This window comes from Denticeps clupeoides, chromosome 20 (assembly GCF_900700375.1).
Source record: "Denticeps clupeoides chromosome 20, fDenClu1.1, whole genome shotgun sequence".
NCBI classification, from domain to species: domain Eukaryota; kingdom Metazoa; phylum Chordata; class Actinopteri; order Clupeiformes; family Denticipitidae; genus Denticeps; species Denticeps clupeoides.
In genome coordinates, this window is record NC_041726.1 from 6,633,330 (window position 1) to 6,652,052 (window position 18,723).

General features: G+C 45.3%; 3 protein-coding genes across 3 annotated transcripts; 1 reads left to right on the forward strand and 2 right to left on the reverse strand.

Annotated features, from left to right (window-relative positions):
• The first annotated feature begins 1,920 nt into the window (after positions 1-1,920).
• LOC114770355 (60S ribosomal protein L30-like) lies at positions 1,921-4,221 on the forward strand. Its single transcript, XM_028964210.1, has 5 exons — positions 1,921-1,963; positions 2,079-2,127; positions 3,475-3,620; positions 3,784-3,914; positions 4,110-4,221. Exons 2-5 carry the CDS (start codon positions 2,107-2,109, stop codon positions 4,172-4,174), a joined length of 363 nt encoding a protein of 120 aa, XP_028820043.1. The 5' UTR covers positions 1,921-1,963; positions 2,079-2,106; the 3' UTR covers positions 4,175-4,221.
• A 1,010-nt stretch (positions 4,222-5,231) lies between these two features.
• On the reverse strand, positions 5,232-11,086 carry laptm4b (lysosomal protein transmembrane 4 beta). Its single transcript, XM_028964209.1, has 7 exons — positions 10,838-11,086; positions 9,827-9,944; positions 9,021-9,094; positions 8,618-8,740; positions 8,436-8,534; positions 7,581-7,676; positions 5,232-6,763 (listed from the first exon to the last, which is right to left on the reverse strand). Exons 1-7 carry the CDS (start codon positions 10,928-10,930, stop codon positions 6,689-6,691), a joined length of 678 nt encoding a protein of 225 aa, XP_028820042.1. The 5' UTR covers positions 10,931-11,086; the 3' UTR covers positions 5,232-6,688.
• A 1,645-nt stretch (positions 11,087-12,731) lies between these two features.
• Positions 12,732-18,488, reverse strand: mtdha (metadherin a). Its single transcript, XM_028963408.1, has 12 exons — positions 18,104-18,488; positions 17,199-17,297; positions 16,810-16,894; positions 16,565-16,720; positions 15,943-15,990; positions 15,694-15,858; positions 15,452-15,523; positions 15,294-15,368; positions 15,079-15,197; positions 14,789-14,902; positions 14,462-14,552; positions 12,732-14,227 (listed from the first exon to the last, which is right to left on the reverse strand). The coding sequence occupies exons 1-12, from the start codon at positions 18,455-18,457 to the stop codon at positions 14,157-14,159; spliced, it is 1,449 nt and encodes a 482-aa protein (XP_028819241.1). The 5' UTR covers positions 18,458-18,488; the 3' UTR covers positions 12,732-14,156.
• Between the last annotated feature and the right edge of the window lie 235 nt (positions 18,489-18,723).

Below are 18,723 nucleotides of genomic sequence, written 5' to 3' on the forward strand. Positions count from 1 at the left end.
CATGCAAACAAACATGCAAACATTAGCACACTCTCCACTTCATTTGTGTCCTTCTTCGGGCGCCCAATTTGCATTACTGTTTTAAACCCAGGAGCCACCAAGCTCCTGGGCGGCATAACGTCAAAGCATGAACGACACTGCCGTAATCCAGGCGTACTGTGACATTCTGCACACTGGGTCGCTGTTGAATGACACCGCCCCCCTGCCATACTGTTCCATACAGACCCTGCCGCCATAATCACATATCCACGGCCTTGGCGCCACTCCGTAATTCACGCGTGAAAGGAACGACCTGCGATTTTAAATATCCCTTAATAGGGTATATTTAAAATAGGGTAAATAATAAAATAAAATAATAGGGTTATTTAACAGAGCATTTTTTAAATAATAGGGTTATTTAAAAAATGCCCTGACAGACATTTTTTCAGCGTTATGAACGCATTTCAATCCTCAGAAGAAAAGTCATGCAAAGCTATGGAGAAAAAACAGGGATCTTTAAAGCACATGCGATATCCTTCGATGCCTTTGAGCTGTCACATAGCGGTTAAATGTTAATGCAGCCAGATAAGAGTGAACAGAAAGCCTTTCACCATCATGGAAATGACGACACAGATTTCCCCAGGCTTTCTGTCCAGCATGAACGACACCAAGACTGGTCGTCTGGGAGAGAACACGAACACCAAGAGCTCTTGCACATCCCGTACTGGAATCCGCAGGCCACCGTTTAGTCCAACCTCAGACGGTGCTCAGTTTCTTGTTGAAGGTAAAGATGGAACCCAAGCAGCGTAACCACTGGTCCACCACGAAGAAAGTGACATCATCATCATCATCATCAAATAATTTCTATTCTCCCACTGGATTATTTATATCCCACAGGAACTATTTTCTGCATCTTGGCTAGACTTCATTCATTCCAACCATTAATTATTAAACGGACACTGCGCGGCTGAGTAGGTACGGCTCTGGATGCAAAATCTAGGTTTATAAAAAGTTTTGTTTTTTTTTGTTTTTTTTTTGCTTTATCTACCTGTGGCCCACGCTCCGTTGGCGTCCTCGGCTTTCGAACGGGGTTTGGCTCCCGAAACCTCTGTGGTTGTGGCACTTGTGGTGCATCCCATTCTGCTTCCAGACCACGGAGCTCACGGCGAGAAACCGGATCCCGGAGGCGCTCGTTCCCCGTATTCGCGTCGGTTTCTCGTGCGCATGCGCAGTTGTGCGTCGCGGGCAGTTCGGCAGTTTACATACAGCATACAAAACATTCTACCTACAAACATCTGTCTAGTGACGATGATATAAACACATATTATTCATTAATATGACGTTATGTGACATGTTATGGTGTTAACACGAAATACACACAAATTGAACAATTACGCAGTTACCTACAATTACGTACACACATATGTAGAAATGAGCCTTGATAAAAATCCAAACTAATATTTACCTTGATTTGCTTCTTTTGTATTCTTTTCATTTTTGCCCAGACATGCGTTCCTGATGACATGGACAAGGGATGGCAGTAGCCTAGTGGGTAACATACCTATGAAGCAGAAGACTACAGAGTCACAGGTTCAAACCCCACTTAACACCATTGTGTCCCTGAGCAAGACACTTAACCCAGGGGGACTGTCCCTGTAACTACTGATTGTAAGTCGCTCTGGATAAGAGCGTTTGATAAATGCCGTAAATGTAAAAAACATGGACAGTCACGCCAAATTTCTGCTTTATAATTTGAGGTGAACATTTATGAGCAAAATGTATTATTATGATGCGTCATTTATTTAACTGTTTAATAATGTTTTACTGCTTTCTTTTAAATATAAACATTACTGGATATTTAAATGGGAATTACGGTTGCTTATAGCCGCAAAACTTACTCTCGCGATAACCAGGGCCAAACCTCGCGGCGCGGTGCACCATGGGAAGTCCTTTCTCTTCGAGGCCATATTGGGGATCTCAAGCGGTGGGCGAAGCTCTTGGTTTACAGTGAAATATCGGCGCACGTAGCTGGCGCGCCGCGCCGCGAGTGGCCTGGTGTTGACGTTTAAAATGTGCCCTTTGTGTCTCGGTACGTTTAGGTTGTCCTGACCGGACTCAACGGCAACCATGGTGGCCGCAAAAAAAACGGTGAGTCGCGCAGCGCCGCGCTGCATGCTGGGCGCAGGCCGGTTCACGTGGATGTGTGGTTAGCTGGCGGCTAACGGCTAGCCGCGACCGCTCAGAAGTCTCTCGGTCAGAAAATAAAAGAGCGACAACGTTCTGCTGTTCGCACTAAAAGGAACGTGTTTACGTGAAGGCGCGGCCGACAGTTGTCGTTAGTTTCCGTTACCACCTGCGTAGATCAGCTGTGGTGCTTATTACGTGCTTTTAACGACCTGTAATTAGATTAATGGAGACGAGTGCTGTTAAATAGTCGGTGTTTATTAATATTATTACTGTAAACTACAAATCAGAAGTTGCCCCCCTTCAGAATTGTGATATTATCACGTGCAAAATCAGACGTGAAGTGATTGTCATTGTGAAGTACTGCAGCACAGCACACGGTGACACGACGAAATGTGTCCTCTGTATTTAACCATCACCCTTGGTGAGCAGTGGGCAGCCATGACAGGCGCCCGGGGAGCAGTGTGTGGGGACGGTGCTTTGCTCAGTGGCACCTTCATGTATTGGGATTCGAACCGGCAACCTTCTGATTACGGGGCCCACTTTCTTAACCACTAGGCCACGACTGGCCACAGATCTGCCCTTATCTATCATGACAGATACTTGTTCAGTCCCTAGTAATCTCACAACTGGATTACTGTAACTCTTTTTAGCAGATATGCCTCTACAACTATTACAGAACACAGCAGCACCTTACCGAATCCTTCCCCACTGCTACGCTCCCAGTAGCTTCCCGCCCCACATCAGATCCAAAATACTGACGCCAGCCAACAAAGCCAAACGCGGGGCAGCACCATCCTACCTCACGGCCCGTATTATACCTCACATTCTCCGAACCTCCAGTACAGCTCGCATGTTCCCTCCACCTCTCACCTAGACTCTTAACAGTATTTTCAAAATACTTTACTCGTTAGAGAATACTTAGACTAACTTGTAACTTTCTTAAAGTGAAGTGATTGTCACTTGTGATACACAGCAGCACAGCACATGATGCACACAGTGAAATTTGTCCTCTGCATTTAACCCATCACCCTGAGTGAACAGTGGGCAGCCATGACACGCACCCGGGGAGCAGTGTGGGGGGGTGGTGCTTTTCTCAGTGCCACCTTGGCGAATCGGGATTCGAACCGGCAACCTTCTGATTACGGGGCCGCTTCCTAACCACTAGGCCGCCACTACCAACAGAGCAAATTAAATTATTTGTATTCATGTTCGGGGTCCTATTGACCCTGAACTGATTACTTTATTAATGGTCTCAAACAATGTTGGAATCCATGTGTCACATGAGTTTTCAATGCGACCCTTTCACAGAAAAAGTCCTTGGAGTCCATCAACTCCCGGCTCCAGCTGGTCATGAAGAGCGGTAAATACGTTCTGGGATACAAACAGTCGCAGAAGATGATCCGGCAGGGCAAAGCCAAGCTGGTCATCCTGGCCAACAACTGCCCTGCTCTGAGGTAAGTGCCAGTGTGTTGCTTTTACGCACACATTACGTTTAGGTATGGTACTGTAATTGGTCAAAATACCAGCTACAAAATGCGATCACACTGCGTTAATTTGGCCGCATGTTATTGTGTTGAAGAAATATTCCAAAATCAGTGGTGGGCTCTGGTTTTTCAGGAAATCTGAGATCGAGTACTACGCCATGTTGGCCAAGACTGGTGTCCACCACTACAGTGGAAACAACATTGAGCTGGGCACAGCCTGTGGTAAATACTACAGGGTGTGCACACTGGCAATTATCGACCCCGGTGAGTTATTTCATTTTTTCTTTTCGTTAGTCGGGCTGATGGCAACGTTTTTTTTTTTTCTACACTGTAAACAGTCTCCATCGTCCCTCGGCGTCAGTTTTGTGTCACGTCATTTGTTGAAATTTCTTGAAATACTTGTCACTGCAGCCTTACTGACTGCATCTGCTCCTTTTGTTTGCCCCTCTCCCCTCATAGGCGATTCTGACATCATCAGAAGCATGCCAGAGCAGCAGCAGCAGCAGCAGCAAGGCGAGAAGTAGACCTGTCTCCTCGGCACCGTTCTTATAAATAAATCTGTTTCAAATGATTACTCTGTTGGGCTCTTTCCTTTCGTTTTGGAAAAGCAATACACTGTCCAAATGCTTAAAATAAATATTACTATTCCTGATCATAAAACTGTTCTGCAATTTAAAGTACCCCCTTTTATATATGTTTAGCACCATCCTGAACAGGCCATAAAGTAAATACTGGAGAGCTGTACCTCAATTCTGCACACAACAGGTGTGAGTTTGGGTTAATCCCCCCCTCCCCGAGTCCGTGTGCACAGATGTTGGAATTTCATTTTGATCCATTCGCACATTTGGGACGTTTTAATGCCCTTGCATGAAGGCATTACCGTGCGAATTACCTCGCCGTGGCTCGCGGTTGGTTAGAATTACGTAACAGGTAGGGACCACTCGTTTCGTAACCTGTTTGTGTGTCTTGGTGCCTGTGGGCTTATGGCTCAGCTCCTGGAAAAATGCAAGGACCCGCTCATGTCCGGCGCAGCAAGAGATTTGTACATTTACGGTTATACCCATGTCTGTAGTGGAAGGATGTCTAGTGGTGAAAATGAGTTATTCTGAAATGCTGAAATTGAGTGACAATTAGAGGAGTTTGATTGCCTTTGTCATACATGTACTCGAGCAGCATTATGCAACCTGCGTACGTGCCAGCAGCGCCTTCCAACCTTAAAGGCTGCGACATGCCAGGCTGCGCTGGTGACCGTGATCTTGTGTGAAGGATCCCCTCGGGTAACCGCTACGAAACGGGACTGAAGTGGCGAGGGTGGAGAGGATCGCAACAGCACGCATTAACATTTCAAGCCGCCTTGGCGGCGGTGGGGAAGAGGAGGTCGAGCTCCCGAGGCCGAGGCCGACCCGCTTCTCTCCTCGCCTGTCGGGCCGGAGGAAGTAGATGAAGCGTCTCGTCGTGGCAGCCTCTCTCCCGTCGCCCCCGACTGCCGCAAATCCACTCTCGTCTTCCTCTGGCTGCCCAGCCTGGCGTGTGAACGGACCCAGCGTGCTGCCGCGGGTGACAAAGAGGACTGCAGAGGTGAACAGTTGAACAGTTTTTTTTTTTTAATTCTTGTTAAGAAATGTGCGGATCCAACAGACAGAATGCATGACAGTGCAACACTCGTTGAAAACGTCCTCGTTTTCCCATCTGGTGTAAGTAGGTCACTCGGCTTAAATGATCGCTCGGAACCCGGCAGCCCTGAATCATTAAAAAGCCACCGTTCTGCCCAGACGAATCAATCGTTGTCGAAAGAGGCAAAATCCAGGAACAAACACCAACCGTGACATCTGTGTGACATCTGTCCATCATCGCACCCGAAGTTTGCCTTAACTACTAGATCCAGGGTAAAGTTTTACTCTTTGTGGCCTTGCATAGCTTTTATAAAAACTTTTTTCTTTTTGAAAAACACCTACTAACAATCTAGTGTTTAAGGAAGCAGTCTGCTGAATTATTCAAAGGCTGAAAATTTGGAAACGATGCCAAATACAACCAGTGTTGCCAGACACAGGCGACAGATCAGACAGACCTTTTTCCTTCAGTACATGAATTGCCGCGGCTGCATTTTTTTTTTAACTTGCATTTGTCAAATTGTTTTTAATGATTTAAAAATCATGTAGGTGCATGTGTTCACAAAGATGCACCTACACCTTTTTTTTTTTTTTTTACCCATCAAGTGGAATTCAAATCCGCTTGATCTGGCAACACTGACTACATCACATCTTTCATAAATCTTCATGTGCAAATAAGGGGGGGAAAAACATTTTGGTCAACACAGTTGCCAATATAGAAACACAAAAATCCACATAATCCACACAGTAGCAGCACATTTCCACAGACCTGTCTGTTGTATATATATATATTTTTTTGCAGGGGGGAGCGTTTGTGCTACGATTATGTCCCAAAAGAACGAATGGGTTCATGGATCATGATATTGCAACATTTAAGGAAGACGTGTCTTTTTGTTAAAAATCAAACACGTACACAACAAACACTGAACTAATGCTCACAGCACAGCTTCTAATAAAAAAAAAAAAAAAAAACACGCAGTAGGAAACGTACCCTAGTCTTTACATTCAGATACCAGGGACACAGTATTGAAAAAGGTGCTCTCTCTCTTTCAACCTCACAGGGCGTGGCACTGCATTGAAACATTGGATATTTGCACCGTTTCAGTGCAGTTCACAGTATTTAAAGGTTGGGGGCGCGGGGCTGTGACAGAAATAATTGACTAACGCACACATGACGGCCAAAAAAGTGCAAAACGCAACGGGTGCTGGTGCACAGCGACGCGTTGCCAAGACGGCGGGGGGACCCTGCGGAGGAGAAGGACGTTTCAAAGTCACGGGAGGAAAGGGGCAAAAAAACGTCACGCTGCAGCACACAGACAGGAGGCCTGACTGGAGGGCAGGAGGAGGCTGGGAAAGGTCCTTTCATCGGAGAGGGGACGAATGGGGGGTGGGTGGCGGGTTCTGGGGATCTTTTGTCTCCTCTCTCCCTCATGCCGAAACGTACTGGGGGGGCGGCTCCTTCGGCGGGATGGCAACGGCCTCTTCGTAGGGGGGCAGCAGCACCTGCGGAGAGTCAGAGCGACAGCGTCAGCACATCGGAGTGCTGAATCGGCCTCCCGCAGCATCTCTTGTCCGCTCGTGCTTCCTGGGCCGTTACAAAACTGCTAATGAAACGCTGAGAGCGGGATTTGAATTCGGTCCGGAAGGAGGCGGGCAAAGTCAGGACAGCCCTGGCAAAACAGCGAGGATCTTAAGCGAAGTGGACAGGGCCCGGACAGTTACATAACGGCCCGAAAGCAGAGAGCGCTGTGCTGGCCTCGCGGCGACGAGCAGAGCGCCAACCGACACCCAGAATAAACCTTACATAAAGTCATTAACAAAGACGACTGTGGTATGTCCAGCATTTCTCTCGCCATTTAAACACCAATTAAGTCACTGAGCTCGCAATACTTTAATTCACTGCAACACATTACATCTGAACAGTGGCGGTTTTACAGCGTTATTAACATTCGGATATAATGGGGAGATCTTGATCAGGCCACCAGAACAGAAGGATCTGAGGGGGGATTGGTACCGACGACACTCAAACAGCCACTCCCCGATTCTTCTCGCATTAACATTAAACCTCATTATAGGAATAGGAGAGGAATATGAATGCTTATTTCTGACATTTTAAGGGGTTCTACCAAATTCTGCACACTTGTAAAAAATGCAATACCAGTAGATACCGGCTAAAATTTAAGTGAACTTTTAGGTCTTTAAGTGTCTTGCTCAGGGACGCCATTGGCAGTGCGCGGCGCTTGAACCAGTTGGCTGATGCTGTGGAAGGAGGAGAAACATCAGGAGATAAACCAGCGGATGGGCGGCGTCCTTTACTTACTGTGGTGTCGTTCGTGGTGACATAAACCAGGACCTCTGTGGTCCCTCTTCCACTGACGTATCTGTAGCAGTTCCAGACACAGGCGATCAGGTAGGCCTGGGCAAAATCAAATAAAAAATAAAAAAGCGTCAGCCGGCAACGGGCCCTGAGACGACAGCAATTCAGAAGCAAATTGAAGAGATTTCTCTCGCTGATTACATAAAGCCGTAATATCGCCAATCCTATCAAGGCGCATCAGATGTGAACAGATAATCCTCGAAAAAAAAAAACAACACGTAACCATGTAACACTGGAATACAAGGCATCCATCATGGCGGCGCCATCTGTCGCCGGCAACGCCGTTACACACTTTACCCATCATGCCACAGTGCCAGGTATCTCCTAACACGAGCCACTGGAATGCTGTTCCAGTAAGCAGGTCAGTGAAAATGACACCAAGTGTGAATAATGGAACAGGCTAAGAAACTGCTTTATCACATAAATCATTTACACCAGGAGTCATTTTACGATACTGAGATATTCAGTCTATTATCTCTACGCTTAAAACAAATGTATCTGACTCGCAGTTATAGTGTCTTCTTGCACTAAAACGTTTTAAATGCAAAGTGTTGTTCATTTGTTTAAAATATACCAAACTCCAGGCTCATAGTGTATATTTAATTGTAAGGTGCTATTTGCTGTTTGCTAAAATACAAGGAAAATGATTGCGATGTCTGAATCACAGTACAAAGTAGCTGTCAGTACTGCATATATTTTATATGCAAAGAGATGCCTCAAACAATCTGGCATCTGGCTTGAAATATTGCTTCGTGTCACTTTCATCCGGAAAGTGCAAACAATCAGCTCGCGCCTTACCTTGAAGGCCAGAATGCAGCCGACAAACACGAGAACTGCAAAAACTAGGCACATGTTGTTTGTGGACATGATGTCCTCTTTGTACGGAAAGGTCCCGGGCTGTGAGCACAGATGAATAATGCATCGGATCATGAGAAACGGAACAGTTTGTAGAACGGCAGCAGAACTGGAACGAGCCTCACCAACTGCTGCAAGTAGTCCTGGACAGTATTGGGGTACACCACAACGCTGATCGCCACCAGGGTGTTAAGGGCAAAGTCGAAGATTTGGTAGCAAAAGAACGGAATGATCCATGCGGCATGTTGCTGTGAATAAAGACGTTGGCGTGGGTTATTCTAATTCGAATTTGCGTAGACGAACATTGACATCTACGCCATTTGGCAGACACCCTTATCCAGTAGTTACAGGGACAGTTCCCCCCTGGAACAATTCAGGGTTACCCACTAGGCTACCACCACCCCCCCCAACGTTGTCAGAACATTCAGTCAATCTTTGCAGACCATGCTGAAAATGTTTAAACAAGTTATGCACACATATGACTTTTTTTTTTTTCCGCATGAACTGCACAGGATGCGAGTTAATTACCTTATAAGCTCCGTAGGTTGCCATGCCGCAAATGAGAATCATGAGTAAAGAGATGGCTGTAGCAATACACATATCTAAAGGGAAAAAAAGAATCCTGTTAAAAAAAACACTGAAATTTTATAAATCATAGCTCAGGTTTTCTGTTTTAAATTTACCAGTTTAATAAATTTCACAAATTTGTGATATAATATAATTTCTTTGTATTTGGAATGGTTAGTTTCTTCAAGTTTACCCTTTTGACCAGCGGAAGCACTATAACTACAGAAACGTGGTCAAAAAAAGATTTCTAAAACAAGTTGAACATGATCTTTACAGGCGATTCACAGAACATGCAGCTGAATTTTTACGTTTTCTAGACTTGAATAAAAATGCCCCTCACAGGGCCATGATACAAGAAATTGAGAATTACTAATTGCTATTAAGAAAAAATTCAATATTCTGACCTTTTACTATTATGATTATTTTGATCCTGACTTGACTATAAATACCCTTTTATACTCTAGCATTCCCTGCATGCACGTTTCATTCATTTGTTAAGATATACCAGTCAATTTGCCTTGTCTGTGTAATATATGCAATTTAATATCCTTGAATTGGGCCTCCATAGTCACACACTACTGCCACGTCTGTCCCAGGGCATGACAAAGATGCACCCGGACGGGAGCCTTGACGCAGCGATGCGTCCGAGTGTTTAATCCGCTCGGAATTAGGACAGTCAGTTTTAATCAAAGTATCTGGCAGCGCTGATCCCTTCCAGAGGGCCGCGTCAGGGATGCGCGCCGCACTGGCCAGGCGCGTGCACTCACTTGCATCGTCCATGGCATCAAAGTCCGTGCCCAGTTCGGCACTGGTGAGGTGGTAGTGGTACTGAACCGGGTCGTTGAGGGCCGACAGCAGGATGAGGAGGACCACCGCATTGATGAGCTGACGGGAGAACACAGACAGTGAAACCACCCTCCAAAGCTGCAATAACTAGTCACATGTCGGACGCAGAAAGCCCCACACGCGCCATATGACCTCTGTAGCCCCCCCCCCCTTAGGGAGGCAGTAGATAGCAGTAGTAGATAGGCAGTAAGGGGATTCTTTCTGAAATGTTGGACAGCGCCATGGAAAAAAACCCACAAATCACAGGATTAATAAAAACAAATATAAAAATTTATTAACCGCATCACTTGTGGGTTTTACATGCACACACATGTATACATATATCTTAATTTTATAGCTTAATTTTAATACATATATCTTAATTTTATACACACACACACACACATATACCATGTGTATAACATTAAGATTAATACATGATTGCTATTATATAGGCCATCATAGTTTAAGGCCTATATTTGTATTTGGTCACGTTTAAGTCTTTAATCCCAGCAGAAATCGGTTCTGTCATCTTTATTTTTGGCGACTTTAAATCTAGAAATAAACGCGAAGTTGAAGATTAGGCTCCTGGTGCCGTGACGTCACAAAGAGGCTTCGCGAAGGTCGCGTGTGGCTCTAATTAATACGCAGGTTACGTTAAACCCCGTAAACACGTAACGTAAGTACGTGGAAAATAAACGACGCCCCCCCCCCCCCCAAATAGCGACGAAATGTACAGTCGGACGCCAAATTAATAAAAACGTAATTGATTATTGATGTTTTGTGAGGACTATTCGACGGAACTCCCGTTAGCCATTAGAACGCTCGTAAATGTACGTAGTCGAGTACGTGAATGTACGCACGACGGCGTTTTGGGGAGTTTCCTCCGGTAAAAATGGGAATAAAACGATGCCCGAGCGGCCAAGATGGCCAGCGGAGACCACGGTGCTCACCATGTACCACACGCCCAGGATGATGGTGCCGGTCCGAACATGACAGCAGAGGCAGCAGCTGGTGGTGTACCACCGGTCCCACGGGGAAATCATCTTTCCGACCCGACAAACACGACGAAACTGAATCACGACTATTTCATAAATGCGTCCGCGTGGCGTGCGACTGTTGTCGGTAATAATAATAAAAAAAAAAGTCCGCGTCACAGGCGCCGCATTCGGAGGATGCGTCCGTCCCGCACCGTCCCGGTCCAGTCCCCGTTAATCCTGCTCGTCGCGGCACCACGTGACCCCGAATCCGGTGATGCAATTCGTCGGTTTTTTTTTTATTTAAATTTGATGATCCCACAGTGGAAAAAAAAATACATTTAGAAGAAAAAAATGTCAAATATGTAGGATAGGACAAATCTTTATTGTCATTGTCACTTTTCAAGGAACTACGCATTTTAAGGTGCAGTTGGTATGTAGAGGAGTAGAATAAGATAGACTACTATAGAATAGTAGTACACATTTTATATACAATTTACACTGGTGAATAATACGAAAAATATACATATATACAAATTGCATAGGATTTTTACAGTCTATTGCACCTTGCGTGAAGGTTTCGCACATTTTTGGAGGTATTGCACAGAGTGAGATGATGAGATGATATTGCACATGTGTCTGTGTTCTGGCATGACTGGTTCATAACTGAGTGCTCTAAGCTGTGACTTCCACTTTTTATTTATTGCCTTGTATCATACTTGCAGGGATGGTAGTAGCCTAGTGGGTAACACACTTGCCTATGAACCAGAAGACTACAGAGTCACAGGTTCAAACCCCACTTAATACCATTGTGTCCCTGAGCAAGACACTTAACCCTAAGTTGCTCCAGGGGGACTGTCCCTGTAACTACTGATTGTAAGTCGCTCTGGATAAGAGCGTCTGATAAATGCCATAAATGTAAATGTAAATGTTGCACACTGAGCCGTCGTTGCCTTATTTGCTTGCTGTAGGTTTCGACCAATCTGTGCAGGTTTGGGTCAGAGATGCATGGATTGATCCAAAACAGGGGAGCCAAGCCTGTCATGACCCAGCGTCCTACAAATTGTAGGTTCTGTCACACTGGATGTCACCAGAAGAAGAATTTCAGGGACATCTGACTGCTGCAGGGTTGATGGGTGATAAGGATCGAAGGTAAAACCAGGACTATAAATGGCTGATGGCCCTGACCTGAGGGGTCGGGCATTAATATGGACACATCTTTGAGCAAACAAAATGTATTTAAAATCCTGTGCATATGCATGTTGTGTGCATTTTCACAGCTAAATAAATATATTTATTTTTGCTCACATATACACAGTACTGTGACAAAAACCCACTATTCATCTAAGATGCAAGCAATTTTGTTAACATAGCAACACCCAATTCTACTACCACATTTCTACATATCAACATGGACATTAAAACTTTACACTTTTACTCTCTTCCTGAACTATTTCACAATTCATGTTGGGAAGAGTTTTTGCACAACAAGCTAAATAAAACAAAATGTCAAATTTTTCTACTTCTGTGCCGCAGCAGTGATCAGAGATATTAGAGATGGATGCACCATCACTCCATGAACGATGGAGGGATTAAACCCTTATACGAAATTGGAAAGTGGCCAGCGAGGTCAGTCTCTGCACACGTGCCACGAGACTCTCTCTCCACATTGACGGAGACCAGGCTGCAGACGGGCGGGGTGGGAGACAGGCGCCCAATCTGGCCCTCCGCCGATGACACAGATTTTTAAGTGCAAAAACCTAATTTGACGCGGCAACCGTTTTTTAATCTTCCAGTCAATGCGAAGGATGAATGTGAAAAGATAAACGGAGGCCCAGACACTGATACAAACATCACACACACACACATAAAAAGTTTAAAAGATCAAATCATTTATTTTAACAAATCAACATAGAAATATTGCATTGACTTCAGTAAACATGATCATTCTCAGAAGACTGGTATAAATACACTAAAAATCAAGTCACCTTTTATTTTACTTTTTTTTTTTTCCTTTTAAATTCACACCCCTGGAACGCAGCTCTGCTGTACATGAGATCCTTTCCACAAATTAGCAAAAATAGGCAACAACCCCCCCCCCCACAAGTTATTATATATATATATAAAAACAAATAAAAATAAAGAACTTCTCAACGCTTAAAGCCTGACGCCGCCGCTCCTCACTCATTAAGGTCTATTTACAGTGAGTGGTGTTCGCACATGAGTTGCCAATAAAAAAAAAAAAAAAAAAAGAAAGAAAGAAAGAAGCAAACTGCTCCAAGTGGAACTAGAATGCTTATCAAGTCCATGCAAGAGTAAGTACAGCTCCAAGGATCGAACTGTAGATTAGATGTTCTGAAAGTAAAAATTGGGCTAGGGAGTTAAGGCAACAGAATTTTCATTCCTGACTGAGATTAAAGCTGCTCTAAATGCATGGAGCGTCCATCTCTACATCACTTTCAAAACATATTGAAAAAAAACAAAAAAAAAAAAAAAAAACTCCACCCCAGGTCTGGTAAACCTGCAAACACAGTGAGTGGAACAGAGAGAAGCCCTTTCATCCCATACACGACAGGAGAAGGAAAGCATCACGTACTGCAGTTTAAACCGTTGGATCGTGCTAATGTACAAATATTCAGGTTGGGGGGAAAAAAAAATAAAAAAACTAGACAAACACACCCACACAACTGATGGCGAACAAATACAGAATACTATTAAGGTCAGTGAGGAAGAAAGGTCCATTTCTTCAGAAGAGTTCGACTTTAGTGTTCTTCACCGACTCTTGACTGTATCTATTGAGTGGCTTGGGGGGCAAAAAAAAAAAAAAAAAAAAAAAAAAACCCATAGAAGAGTGCATCTTCACTCTGTGCAACTGATAAAAAAAACAGAAGCCACGATTGGACATGAAAAGCAATCATAAAAGTTGATAAAACATCTTGCAAAAAAAAAAACTCGTCCGTCACAATTGAACAAGTTCCTCGTGCCTCGCCGCAGCTCGACCCGACCCTCCGATCGGTAGTGTGGCTCAGCGGGCGGCGGTGAGGGGTGGAGTAGTGCACGTAGATAGGATTCAGTCTAGAGTGCGCTGCTTGGTTAACCGAGCCGGTCCTACTGAGCGATTATGGGATGTCGGATGTCGTGGTTGGTTGACTTTGTATCAAAATTCGACGCTCTGTAGTTATTGCATAAACCTTGAATTTTGTGTTTAAGTTTCTTTTCTATTGTTGTTTTTTTTTTTTTTTTGTTTTGTTTTTTTTTACACATCCATTTTCATATTAATGGCATGGATCAAACTTCATGTTTCCCTCCTTGCCTTTTTCTTCTGGACCTGTGGTTTGGGAGGTTCCTTGTTCTGTTCAGGCTTTTCTGAAAACAGCATAAATAAATAAATCACACATTAAAAGTAAAAAGTAAATCTGTGAAAGCATTCGTGTGTGATAAGTCTGCATATTTAACAGGGCATTATTGTTATTATTATTTTATCAACGCTTCTAACATTTGACCTCAGACAGCCTAAATACATCGTAACTCCAGACCCCATTTCCCCACGCCGACCTTAATTTCATAGTTTATCTGCGATTAAAAGTGTGACCCACTCACTCTGAGAGGACGCGGGGATGCCCTGCTTGGCGGCCGCCGTGACCGGGACAGGCAACGGCACGTGCGTCTGGGGCTTTACCAGTGGGTTGTCCTGGAAAGGAGGAGTTAAGGAAAATCTCTTATTTGCACCAAATATGACACACCAGACACTCCAGCATCATCAGGCAGCAGATGTAGGACGTGCCAAAGCAGCTCCGAACATGACTAAGCGCTAGAGTGTGGGAGGTGTTTAGCTTCACACAGAGAGAGAGAGAGAGAGAGAGAGTCTGGAGTTCTGGAAGCCTCCATGACCCTTTTAGCAGAGTTGCAGGGAAGTAATCCTCTTACCTGGTTAGCACCATCTTCTTTCTCCGGCTTCTTCTTCTTTTTCTTCTTTTTGGACTTGCCACTTCCGCCAGCGACAGAGTCCCCTTTCTCTTTATCATCATCCGACTCCTGCACCTTAATTTTGTTTTTTTAAATTAAAACAGAAAGAATTAATACCTGATTAATAACAAATAACACATGTACACAGACTGATTGGAATAAAATCGGACATTCTGAGAGGAAACCGTTTCAGTTCTAACCAAAAAGCTCTGCTGTTGCCTCTTTAACACATGGATGTCTGGATTTCATACCATTTGGTTCAAGAGGGCAGTCTGAAGGAGGGGTGCAGTTCCCTGCGGCTCCTCATAGTTACCCCACAACTCCGTGGGTGCGTTCCAGTCGGAAGAGGGGTCTGCCGCCCCCAATCCATCTTAAAACAGAGAAATAATATAAAACAACGGACACACACTACAATCTACATATACTACGATCATGTGATAAATTCTGTAAAATCGACAGCTCTTACTGAAGCCAGACCACTCGTTGTCAACATTCATAGTCAGCTGGGTAACTGGAACAGGCTTGGGAGCGAGTTCTCCACCTGGAACGAACAGGGGGAAGGTTTCGGGGGTTATTCACCATCGTCAAGGCCACAACGGCTCCCCAGCGAGCAGCGCCGCTCACCTGAAGGCTTCAGTCTTAGCACAGAGTTCACTTCTGCTTTCGTTCTCCTGTCCACGCTGGTCCAAGACCCTCCTACAAAACAAATACAGCAGTCAAACGTCTTCACCGGGCTCTCACACCCACACAGCATTTTAAGCCAAATTACAGTTTACACCTGGAAAATTATCACTTCAATTAGCTCATACGAATTAGTCTTAAACTGCGCAAAATGTTCATGGGTCAGTAGGAAGTACCACCAGTACCGTCAGCATCTTGTGCCCAATGCATCGGATCAGGGTTCCTGTGTCCGGACATCTTCACCAGACCAGACCACTTCTCGCCGTCTCCCTTGGGGGCTTTGGATGAAAGCTTCACGGTGCTTTCGTTCCACCCTCCGCCATTCACTGATGGCACATCGTTCCAGTTGGCTGGTGACAAAACGAGAGTCATGTGACCAAGATGCATCACATTACTCCCACTGTCTCTTACAAAGACAAACTCTAATTTGGTACCTTGTGGCAAAGCGGCGTCAGCTTTCCCAGCCTTGGCGTGACCAGGGTCTACAAGAGGAAGGGAAAACAGGACAAGAGTGGTGATTTTAATGCGTTTACAGCATTTACCAGACGCCCTTATCCAGAGCGACATAAAACCAGTAGATACAGGGACAGTCCCCCTGGAGACACTGATGGTTAAGTGTCTTGCTCAGGGACACAAATGCAGCGCGGTTTCAACCTATGACAACCTATGTGGTCTTCTGGTTTATTTGAGAGTGTTTTACCCACTAGGCCACAAGCACCCTCAACACTAAGCTGTGTGTGTAAGGAAGGAAGTACGAGAAATACACGTTACACACAGACATAGAAAAAAGTGAAGTGATTGTCACATGTGAAACACAGCAGCACAGCACACGGTGCACACAGTGAAATTTGCCCTCTGCTTTTAACCATCACCCTGAGTGAGCAGTGGGCAGCCATGACAGGCGCCTGGGGAGCAGTGTGTGGGGACGGTGCTTTGCTCAGTGGCACCTCAGTGGCACCAACAAGCGTTTCTATTAGACCGTCCGGAAAAAGTAAGATCAACCGAACTGTCTAAATAATAAGGCGGTTCAGACGCCCGTCCATCCGAGGGTCATACCCTTCTTTTTCTTTGTTTTGACCGGAGTAGAGAGGGGCGGCTGCTCCACCTGGTGGCCAACACTGTTCACTCCTCCTGGACTACCATCGTTGGGCCCTTTGTCTTTCCTGCGCTGCTGGCGCTTCTCACGGTTACTGATTTTGGTCTCCCAGGTGCCTTAAAAAGAGCAGGCCGACAGAGGGAATTGTGAAAAAGGAAACCCACTGCGCTTACGCTACAATTAAAATATGCAGACAACCTCATACCTTCATCAGGCTCTCTGCCATCTGCAGAGGTCGTGCCCTGTGTCTGCTTCACATCAGCTTTTGGCTTCTTCTTGGTTTTCTTAATCTAAAACAGATTGGTTCCAAGTGTACAACACAAATTAAAAAGCAGAACAGTGATTAACACAGCCACTATAAAGATACAGGTTACACACACACACATATATACATTTGTCCAGAAAATCACTTGGCTGCCAGCAGTGCCAATAAAAAAAAAACATGGTGATCAGGCCTAGATTTTATGGCCCTTCAAGGAAATCCATATATCAGGGGTCCACCTTACCAACAGAGAGTTCATCAGCAACTCAACAGTGCAAAAAGTCTTAATCTCTTGAAAGAGAAAAAAAAAAAAAAAAAAAAAACACACACACCTTCTCGGCCTTAACCTCAGGCTGTGGCTTGGGGGTTTCTGCAGTCACTTTAGCTTCCTCTTGTATTTCTGGCACAGTGCGACCATTTGGTTGAGGTCTCTGTGTGAAAACATTTCTGTTAACGATTACAGGCACCATTACAGAGGAAAGATAATATATGTTCATAATATGAGTTATTACAACAGCAACAATTTCAATATTAATCTCAGATATCTTAATTTATGACACACATACAGTGTGATATATATATATATATATATATATATATATATATAATTAGCGTCTGAAGGTTATATTTTTCCATTAATTATGTTTAATCACGTCCTATGCATCCTAATAAAATCAGCCATTTCTACAACAAAAAAAACAGTATCTAAAAATCAAACTGAATCGAACAATATACATAAAAAACAGACATGCAGTAAATTAAAAAAGCAAATATAAATGATATAATTATACATGTTGCGAATCAACGAGCGTTCCTAAATACGACTTTTCGGGTGGATGACGTGTCGTGTGGCCATTGGCTCCGAGCCCGGCAGCTCTGGCCTTTTGCGCTGCTGCCGTTTCCAAAACGACAAAAGCCCCAGACGGATTTCGCACAGTAAACGCCGACCTGCCCCGGTCCCCGCGACTCGAGCCCAGACGGAGCCGAGCGAACCGAATCGCAGAGCAGAGCGACGCTCCCGTTCGCCTTTGTTCTCTAGTCTGAAACCTGCTCGGCGTTAAAATGTCGGGGTCCTGCATGGACACGCCGCGCTGCCACTTCGCCGTTTCGATCATAATGGCCCGACCACTGACCAGGCGTAGATATTAGCGATGAACTGGTCAATGGAATCTGACGTGTTAGCTACAGAGCTGGAGAAGCCGAAAGTTCCATTCTGCCCCAACGGCCCCCTGGTTACCTTCTCCGCAGATTTCTTCTTGTTCTTCTTCTTCGGCTCCTCGGCTTTGGCGGCCTTGATCTCGGGGACCTTTATGCTGTCACGTCGGTTCTCGGCGACCACGGCAGGTCGCTTTCTTCCACCGAAGAGTCCTCCGCCGCTGCAGGCCGCTGCCCACGTCAGCGCGACCACCAGCAGCAGCCCGACCAGCGCCGTCGACAGGATGGCCCACGACGGGCAAAGCTCGGCCCGGAAATCGACCTCAAGCCCGAACTCGCTATTGAGGTGCTTCAGGCCGGAGGATATGATCTCGCGGAGACGGCTCGCTATCAGCTCGGCCTGCTGAGAGGCTAAACCCTGCCAGTCTGCTGCCATCTTTCCAGCCAGTCAGGCGGGCAGGCAGGAGGCAGCTACCGGAGCAGGACAAATAGACGACCTGTGTTGCCAGATCAGATCGGATCGCTTCTTCCGAAATGGACCACGGGACTTCTTGCAGAGCTCGCCCAGACTTTATCGTGCTACCGAGAGACGGTCACTAAACAAAAACGAAAAGCCACAAGTTTAAACCTGTACGCGTGGCCCTGTGGACTTAACAAACGTCGGCTGCATTAATCAAACCTGGCAACAGGAGACAAAGCGAC

Excerpts from the sequence above, each read along its gene's own strand:
- LOC114770355 (XM_028964210.1), top strand. The coding sequence starts at position 2,107 with ATGGTGGCCGCAAAAAAAACG. Across the intron at positions 2,128-3,474 it reads TGGTGGCCGCAAAAAAAACG|AAAAAGTCCTTGGAGTCCAT; the intron begins GTGAGTCGCGCA and ends ACCCTTTCACAG. Across the intron at positions 3,915-4,109 it reads ACTGGCAATTATCGACCCCG|GCGATTCTGACATCATCAGA; the intron begins GTGAGTTATTTC and ends CTCCCCTCATAG.
- laptm4b (XM_028964209.1), bottom strand. The coding sequence starts at position 10,930 with ATGATTTCCCCGTGGGACCGGTGGTACACCACCAGCTGCTGCCTCTGC. Across the intron at positions 8,741-9,020 it reads CAACCTACGGAGCTTATAAG|CAACATGCCGCATGGATCAT; the intron begins GTAATTAACTCG and ends CTTTATTCACAG. Across the intron at positions 7,677-8,435 it reads GCTGCATTCTGGCCTTCAAG|GCCTACCTGATCGCCTGTGT; the intron begins GTAAGGCGCGAG and ends GATTTTGCCCAG.
- mtdha (XM_028963408.1), bottom strand. The coding sequence starts at position 18,457 with ATGGCAGCAGACTGGCAGGGTTTAGCCTCTCAGCAGGCCGAGCTGATA. Across the intron at positions 15,369-15,451 it reads GCTAAGACTGAAGCCTTCAG|GTGGAGAACTCGCTCCCAAG; the intron begins GTGAGCGGCGCT and ends TGTTCGTTCCAG. Across the intron at positions 14,903-15,078 it reads CTGCCCTCTTGAACCAAATG|GTGCAGGAGTCGGATGATGA; the intron begins GTATGAAATCCA and ends AACAAAATTAAG.